Source organism: Notolepis coatsorum, assembly GCF_963971535.1.
Source record: "Notolepis coatsorum genome assembly, chromosome: 12".
Classification (NCBI taxonomy): domain Eukaryota; kingdom Metazoa; phylum Chordata; class Actinopteri; order Aulopiformes; family Paralepididae; genus Notolepis; species Notolepis coatsorum.
The window spans coordinates 100,895,382-100,905,030 of record NC_140176.1 but is presented as its reverse complement, the minus strand read 5'-3'; the positions used below and the strand labels follow the sequence as shown (position 1 = coordinate 100,905,030).

Here is a 9,649-nt window from a genome sequence, read left to right as displayed (position 1 = left end):
CAGCAGTAAGCATTAGTTTGCTCAGTCAATTATGGCCAATTCGTTTTATATTGTTTAATACAGTTAAATAAATAGATAAATGAAAAGCAAATTTTTTTGGATTCCCCCCCCCCCCCCCCCCCCCCCCCCACTGTACCGAAAATAATACCGAACCGTGTCTTCAAAACCGAGGTACGTGCCGAACCGTGGATTTTGTGTACCGTTACACCCCTAATGTTTCTATAACTCTCTCCCATATAACTCTCTCCCATACCCTTAACACCAACCGCTGAAGTGCCCTTGAGCAAGGCACTAAACCCCCAACTACTCCAGTGGAGTTGCTCAGTGGCCAACAGTGTCAGACTGTGGTTGTACTGGGGCCTAACAAAATTAATAGTTGGTTTCAGGTTGGTTGTCAGTTTGGCCATGGGTAGGTAGGGAATTTATTTTTTTTTTTTTTTTTTTTTATTCTTTCCCACGGCGACTATGGATAGGGAATTTCTTTATTTAATTAAAATGTTCACAACAACATGGATGCATGTACTCTGCCAGCATGTTTAATATCCATAATACTAAATGTTTGACTAAGATTTCTATGAAACTTTATTAAAAAAAAAATCTAAAAACTCATAAAATATATTGGGTCGCACCTAAATCGGCAGGGTCGGTCGGCAACCTGAAACCAACTATTAATTTTGTTAGGCCTGGGCAGCTCCCAGGTGTGAATGGAACTCTGTGAATGTGAAGCAGGGCGTAGCTGAAAAAGAGCATCCGTGCTCAGCGAACCTACCCTATAAAGGTTAAAATAAAAAATAAAAAAAATAAACACTGCAAGAACAGGCTGAAGCAGCATAAGTCATTCAAGTAGATGCCGTCCATGGAAGAACAGTGTCCATGAGGGTAATTCCTTGTACTGTATGAACCAGGGAAACAGTGTTCTGGGGTACCCCAAGTTTGACTCTGGTTCGCTTGACAATTAAGGTTGGGTCACTTCGGTTCCAAGAACAGGCTGAAGCAGCATAAGTCATTCAAGTAGATGCCGTCCATGGAAGAACAGTGTCCATGAGGGTAATTCCTTGTACTGTATGAACCAGGGAAACAGTGTGTGCTGTGCTGGGGTACCCTAAGTTTGACTCTGGTTCGCTTGACTTAAGTTTGGGTCACTTCGGTTCCTTGAGATGCCTCCCTCCCGGTCTGGCGCATAACGAAGCCACTTCTTGACAGTTTCGCTGTAGTCCTGGTCGGTCAGCTTGGGGTCAAACTGTCGAGCAGCAGCTGATAGACACAAAAATTAAAAAGTGAGGAAGAGAGGTGGGTGAGATGATGTACGATGATAAGAGCACCCCTCACTTCACACGAGTGCGATTTTTTTTAATCACTCAATTACTCACTCTGTAGGTCTACAGTAACAAGCTACAGTCAGCATCCAGTTAGACTGGACAGGAAAGAGAATTAAGCAATCGCCTAGCCTGACACCATCTAGGCAATACAATGTGTATCCATGCACCTCTAAAGCTCACCAATTACGTTGTCCATTTCTTATAGGTTGCACTTTCATCACTTTATTCCAACATAACACTTTTTGTTTAAGTTTTTGCAACAGCATAATTATATTCTGAATCACCAGCATCACCAGCATCACCACCTCACTACCTAAACTTAACCTATGAAGTAGTTTGCAGGGGAGGAAGCTCACCAAACATGCAGGCTTGTAGTGTGGTGTGCTTGAATGGCTTCTTGCTTTCTGAACAACGCTTGTCTTTCTTTCCAGCCCAGTTGAACCCACTGGCCAGGGCGTTGGTCATAGCAGTTTTCAACATCAGTCTGATCAGGTTCTCTGAATTGGTGCCTCCTACCAAAGCCAGGCGAGAAATCTAAATCAGAGAGAAGGAAATGAAGGCCCTGCGTTAGAAACAGCATAACGTTTATTTTATGAACACAGAGCAACCAACTTGTTTATACACACACTTTATGCATGCACTGATATTCCAGCCCATGCCAGTCATTAGGTTTAACCACATTAACCCTCCTGTCCATATGTAAACGGTATATTTGAACAATTTCAAAACGTTTCATAAATAGCAGATATACAAGCTCTAACACGTTTTGAACTAGAAAGTGCTAAACACATTTTTCCCCTGAACAAGACCACACTGAAACGATCTACATTTGATAAATGAATGCAGTTCAATAAATTACCATCTTTTGACGGACTGATTGCTCCATCAGTAATGATTCTGCCTCATTGAAGTCTTGTTCACTGGCGATTGGCAGCTGGAAGGGGAGCATAGTGGTTGTGGTGGCCACCCCGTGTCCCCTGGTCCCACCAGATATGTTGCCCTCAGCCAACTCGGTCTTGATGAACTGCACATCTCTCGATAGATCCTTCACCACGACAAGTAATTCAGCAAGCATTGAATTATTCTTCTGGATGGTAAGGTCTTCAGAAGAAGAGTTAAAATCATTAAGTGAGAAATAAAAATAAGCAGCAAATCACACGAGGAATTACACCATGTCCAATAGACTTGCCTTTCATAAGCTGCCCGTCATCGCCGGCCATCTGTCTACGCTGTGAAACACCAGATTGCCCTGAGCTGTGTCCTGACATCGCTGTAGAAACAAAATCATAGTTATATATTTCACTATAGTTTGACTGCATTGGATCAAACTGGTGGTAGTTCCCTCTAAAATGGCATACCATTTTGTGAGAGACCAGGGGGACTGTAGTATTGCCCCGAGCTGCATCCCGACATCCCTGTAGAAACAAATCATTATATTTAAAAATACAAAATCTGACTTGTCAGTCAAATTAACATACATGTCATAATCACTAACACCGGTTCCTGACAGGCAGCAAGCGAGCGAACTGGAGACGAAATCGCACACGACACTGTCCTGATATGACGCAGCGCGTGTCCGAGTGTGTGTTACCTGGATTCTCGACCAATAAAAAGTGTTTAGGGGCGGGACTCGGCCGCGTAATCGCTCAACTAGAGACACAGCGAGCGAATATTTGAGGGGTGAACGACATCGCTGCTCAGTTCACTGTCGCTCGCGGCAGGTCAGGATAGTCTGATTGAAACGAATACATTTTAATCACTTTTTCTCGCTCGCTCGCGTCGCTCTATGTCAGGAAGGGGTGTAAGGAGTTGTATCCCCGTCTCTCAAAACACTGTTACTGAAAGAGTACAGTATCATACCACTACTTGCACTTTGTCGATCTTGCAGCTGCTGGACATGTGAGGCCTGCTGCTGCTGGTGATACTGTACAATATCAAATCCTGGCATCTCGGCTGAAACACAGTAGGAAATACACAAAGTTATTAGCAAATGACGCTATTGTAATCCCCCATGTGAGAAAATGTTTGATTTCCATTCAGCTGATTTCACGTGCACTGCCAAATACTACTTTAATAAAAATATCAAAGACAATGCGAGACAATACAGATATTTTAAACATGCCAGAATATTATGTTATGAGATTGCTTGATAACTCACCATTATGTTGAGTTAGCGATTGCCGGTAGTTGCTAGTAACCAGATCTACAAAGGGGAAATGTAAAATAAGTTGCGACTCAAACATGGTGGAAATTGTGCTCAATATAAAAGCATTATGTACAACTACACATTTTTATTGTGACATTGCTTGCAAGTTGTGAAGGCTTTGAATTTTTGTAGTGGGCTGGCATGCACATTGTAAACATGTATTCTGTTGCATGCATGATGCCAGCGACCTGCCAGCAAGCTCCTCACAAGAACACAGATATGGGTTCACTTACTGTTATTTGGATCAGGAGTCTGCAACGAATCTAAATAGCTGTAGATCATGCCACCATCCAAAGAATCTAAAAAAGGTAAGCCAGGGTGAGAATTGAAGATGCTACAAATCATGTTTAAACAGTCATCTAGTTGGCATTTTAACATTCATAGCAACATACCATTCATTGTAGGCTCTTGGCCAACAACTGGAGGGTTGCCGGATCTTAGCGCCTTACGAGACCGGCTCGATTTTGGAGTCTGTCCTACAACATATTTTAGTTGGCATGTTATTCACAATGTATATATTTTGGGCCAACTATAGAATAACTGCAAGAAATGCAGAAGTCCAATCAAATTAAAATGCTCAATTTGTCGGTACATGGTCAGACTAATTTGTTTAACTGTTTATTATTATTATTATTATTATTATTATTATTATTATTATTATTATTATTATTATTATTATTATTATTATTATTATTATTATTATTATTATTATTATTATTATTATTATTATTATTATTATTATTATTATTATTATTATTATTATTATTATTATTATTATTATTATTATTATTATTATTATTATTATTATTATTATTATTATTATTATTATTATTATTATTATTATTATTATTATTATTATTATTATTATTATTATTATTATTATTATTATTATTATTATTATTATTAACTGTAGCAGTGATCATTTCCAAAGTGCCTATATAAAATAAATGCATTGCATCAATACCTGGGAAACCCACATCAGGTGCTTTGGCAAAACGTTTTCTTTTGGCGTCGCCACTCGAGTCAGAGTCCGAGTGCACATACTGCTGATTTGGCCTAAAAAAAAGTATATATATACACACATATAAATAAATGTAGTTATGATACTACGTTTATTAGTCAAGGCTAAAGTCTGAATACATAGGCCCTCAGGCCACTGTGTGTTATCCTTTTAGCACTACTTGCAACTACAACAGCAGTGCCATTATTTACAACACCCTAGGGAGAGTTGTCCCTTTAACAAAGTGAACACTGTACCTGGATCTTCTTTTCTGGCGGAGATCTCCTTCGTCCTCAGATTCAATTTCAGAGGTTGGACACATAGTTGATCATGGGTCTCTGGAAAGAGCAGAGAGAAAATGACAATTAACATATCTGCAGTCCAGTGTTTAACGAAAAAATATATGTACCTCTTATGATATGTGCATCGTCACAATTTGCGTCCTCACTTTTTGTGTATGTGTTGCACGAAATACTCACCACACGTAGTAAGCTCACGTACATCCTTATAGGTGATCCATTTATCATCTGGTTGCAGTCCATCTCGAAGGGCTTTTGTGAGCTTTATGTGTTTAGGGGGCCATAACACAGTCTGGTCTTTAGCATTAAACCAGCTCTCTAGAACTACTGCTGTCCCACCATTTGGGAACTGTACAACTGACCACAGCACCACCTCACCATTCATCTTCAAAGGGCTGAAATGAGAATTTACGGTACTCATAATGATCTCTCCTTACAAGCCATTCCCATACCGTCCTAAACTAATATAATCCAGCCTTATTTCTGTCTGTAGTCGTCGGTGTAGGTTATCCAGTGTACATATCCACACGGTTCTCGTCTAGGGCTCCTCGGGTGAAAGCGCCAGGGTAAGCAGCCCAGCCTGGATAAGCACACTAGCTGGTACAAGGAAATGTTGGTAATGCTGGTCACTGTAGAACGGTAGCCGCACGATACACTATACATAATAGACTAATACTTAATAATAGAATAGGTCGAACTCGACGATACAGCTTTAAACTCTGACACTTCAGCTATCAATTTGCACGCAGTCTCAAGGCTCTATTTTGGGGCAAAACGGGCACACTTCACAGCACGTTGTATCGTGGTGAAGGCTTCAACTTATTGGGGTAACTAACTGCTGTATCCACCTGCAACGTATTTATACGTAAGGTGAATAATCTATAGTACCAGCCTTATTTCTGTCTGTAGTCGTCGGTGTAGGTTATCCAGTGTACATATCCACACGGTTCTCGTCTAGGGCTCCTCGGGTGAAAGCGCCAGGGTAAGCAGCCCAGCCTGGATAAGCACACTAGCTGGTACGAGGAAACGTTGGTAATGCTGGTCACTGTAGAACGGTAGCCGCACGATACACTATACATAATAGACTAATACTTAATAATAGAATAGGTCGAACTCGACGATACAGCTTTAAACTCTGACACTTCAGCTATCAATTTGCACGCGGTCTCAAGGCTCTATTTTGGGGCAAAACGGGCACACTTCACAGCACGTTGTATCGTGGTGAAGGCTTCAACTTATTGGGGTAACTAACTGCTGTATCCACCTGCAACGTATTTATACGTCTTAGCGGTGACTTTGAACTAGACATTGGGGGTATGGCCGTGGCGCCTAGGGGGGTCGCTGTCCAATAGGAGAACGAATATTATGGTCTGGCCTGTACTAGGTAAAGGGATATTCCGTGTATATGTACAAAGAATATACAAGGGATATCAGACGATATACAAATACTATACAATATATCTCAAGTAATAAATATATTCGGTTTAATCTGACCCTTTGTAACAGCCGCCTCCTAATTAGTCCGCACTTTTTTAAGCATTTAAAGGAAAACTCCAACATTTTGTGAAATTAGCTTATTTGACATCTTCCCTGGAGTTATAAGAAGATACATACCTTTTTCGTCTCTCTGCATGCATTGGGCTTAGGGAACGCCTGGACAGTTAGCCTAGCTTAACTTCATCACTGGAAGTGGGGCAGACATCTAACCTAGTTCACTACAGTCAGGAAATATACTCCAAATACAATCAAAATACAACTCCCAAATGTTCCCGTAAACATGTTGTGACCTGTGTATTTACCACGTCTCCCAGTCACACGAGTCACACAAGTCTCCAAGTCACACAAGTCTCCCAGTCACACAAGTCTCCAAGTCACATGAGTCACACAAGTCTCCAAGTCACACAAGTCTCCAAGTCACACAAGTCACACAAGTCCAAGTCTCCAAGTCACACGAGTCACACAAGTCTCCAAGTCACACAAGTCTCCAAGTCACACAAGTCACACAAGTCCAAGTCACACGAGTCACACGAGTCACACAAGTCTCCAAGTCACACAAGTCTCCCAGTCACACAAGCCCAAGTCTCCAAGTCACACGAGTCACACAAGTCTCCAAGTCACACAAGTCTCCAAGTCACACAAGTCACACAAGTCCACGTCTCCCAGTCACACGAGTCACACAAGTCTCCAAGTCACACAAGTCTCCCAGTCACACAAGTCTCCAAGTCACATGAGTCACACAAGTCTCCAAGTCACACAAGTCTCCAAGTCACACAAGTCACACAAGTCCACGTCTCCCAGTCACACGAGTCACACAAGTCTCCAAGTCACACAAGTCTCCCAGTCACACAAGTCTCCAAGTCACATGAGTCACACAAGTCTCCAAGTCACACAAGTCTCCAAGTCACACAAGTCACACAAGTCCAAGTCTCCAAGTCACACGAGTCACACAAGTCTCCAAGTCACACAAGTCTCCAAGTCACACAAGTCACACAAGTCACACAAGTCACACAAGTCCAAGTCACACAAGTCACACAAGTCTCCAAGTCACACAAGTCACACAAGTCTCCAAGTCACACAAGTCTCCAAGTCACACAAGTCACACAAGTCACACAAGTCCAAGTCACACAAGTCACACAAGTCTCCAAGTCACACAAGTCACACAAGTCTCCAAGTCACACAAGTCTCCCAGTCACACGAGACTCATGTGACTGGGAGACTCGTGTGACTTGTGTGACTGGGAGACGGGGTAAACACACAGGTCACAACATGTTTACAGGAACGTTTGGGAGTTGTATTTGGAGTATATTTCCTGACTGTAGTGAACTAGGCTAGATGTCTGCCCCACTTCCAGTGATGAAGTTAAGCTAGGCTAATGGTCCAGGCGTTCCCTAAGCCCAAAGCATGCAGAGAGACGAAAAAGGTATGCATCTTCTTGTCCAACTCCAGGGAAGATGTTAAATAAGCTAATTTCACAAAATGTTGGAGTTTTCCTTTAAGCGTTTCAATTGGCCAGCCAAACATGTTATCTGTGTACATGTAATATTGTACTAATTGTGTATTTATTAATGAGGTAAGTTATGCCCCGAAATCCGACGTTAGAGTCAGTGTGTCAATATAGTTACTGCACTTTAGCTTTGTAGGGCAGTATGGTTATGCTGTTAAATGAAGTAGTGGTATTGCAATGGCACCATCTCCGTCTGGAGAGAGAAGACATTTGCGCTTGATATAGCGAAGTTTACCTATCCCTATATCTTCTTGCAAGCCACTGACCTTGTATGTACCAATGTATGATGATTCACAGGGATACATGTAGTATGGCTGTTTGTGTCTGTACTTTGTGTAAATTATATATACCTCTTCCTCTGATTTAAGAATATTCTCTACTAATGCAAATCCATCTCCAACCTCAATACAATTGTCTCCTTTCTTTGTGGACAAAGTAAACCGATGAGTGGAGACCTTCCTGTACTGTTGTGAAGAAGTAAACTGTGGGGGGACAGGCCCATCAGTGTGAATATTACGCAAAATTGGATCATCTGTGGGACATGGGGATCCAACATGTGGAATTTCAGACAACCTTTTCACTACCTGTTGTAGAGGCTGATGTGGCTTGCGTAGAAGATGCTTAATTTGTCCAAGATAGTTCTCAAAAGGGAATCCTGAGATATTATCTAGAGTGCCAAACTTCCTGTATTCCTCAGCCAAATGAATAAGCTGGTGTACATTGTACACAATTTCACCTCTTCCATACACTGTCCCAAAGTGTTCAACAAAAGAAACCATCAACTTGTGCGCAAAGGCCAACATTTCCTCAGAAATACTAGGGGACAGCAACAAGTACATTCCAACAGAAAACAACATGAAGTTGTCATACAGCTCACTGGGGAGGGAATCCTTCAAAACAACAGGACCCCAATACAACATGAAGGATCGCAACTCAGTAGCTTTCCAGCGATCTAACTCTGACAGTTCCCTTGGTTTACGGTTAAATTCACAAGGCATGTAGGGACGTAGCTTTAGCAGTTTACCTGAAATGGCTTGTACAGTTTTGGAAGGGACCCTTGTTGCCAAATTCTTCCCCTTTAACCATATATTAAGCAGTTTCCTTGTAACTCCGAGACAACAGAGATGCATGTAATCAGTTGGAAACATAGAAACCATCTTAACTAAACCTGTTAAAGGGCTCGTCCCATTGTGATGTGCCTCATCAACCATGTCTGAGAAACTGGAGTCTGTCCTAAGTCTGACTTTTGTTTCAGGATATGTCATTTTATTTCTCCATACACCCTCCTGAAAACACTTGTCACAACCAGAATAGCCATTAAATGCCTTGGTCTGCTTAATATAAGCTCTAGCCGGGGCATCACAAATGAAAGAAGAAATCTGTACATCAAATTGCTTGTCATTATAAATAATGCCATTAGACAGTACATTCTGAAGATCTTTGACAAACTGCTCTAGGTACTCAAAAACACTCTTTGGCTTGCTTAGACCACAAAAAATGCCAACAACAAATGGGGACTTTGTGTAGTCACATTTGAGACTTCCAAGTATGGGCCAAAACTGAAGTTTAGAACTTTTGAATAAAGGTAAACCATCTATATTAAACTGTAAATTAAGAGTTGTCAGAGTTGCCGGTAAAATCAAACATGCCAACCGTGAAAGCACCCCTTTGACTAAACCAAAATGATAGTATTCTCCCCCTTCAATCTTAGTGGTAGGCACATGTTTTTGTGTTCCTAGCAATGTTCTTCCATCTTTAGGAAGGGTGGGGTGAAACATCTTCAAAAAGGACAGCAAAGATGATAGTGCAACCAGAGAGACT

General features: G+C 41.4%; 1 protein-coding gene across 1 annotated transcript; it reads right to left on the bottom strand.

Moving 5' to 3' along the window:
* Positions 1–1,102: 1,102 nt before the first annotated feature.
* Positions 1,103–2,271, bottom strand: LOC311237990 (uncharacterized protein; the record flags this gene model as incomplete). The annotated part of the gene is made up of 3 exons (XM_084325961.1): positions 2,179–2,271; positions 1,676–1,853; positions 1,103–1,254 (listed from the first exon to the last, which is right to left on the bottom strand). Exons 1-3 carry the CDS (start codon positions 2,266–2,268, stop codon positions 1,103–1,105), a joined length of 420 nt encoding a protein of 139 aa, XP_084182087.1. The 5' UTR covers positions 2,269–2,271.
* Positions 2,272–9,649: the final 7,378 nt, after the last annotated feature.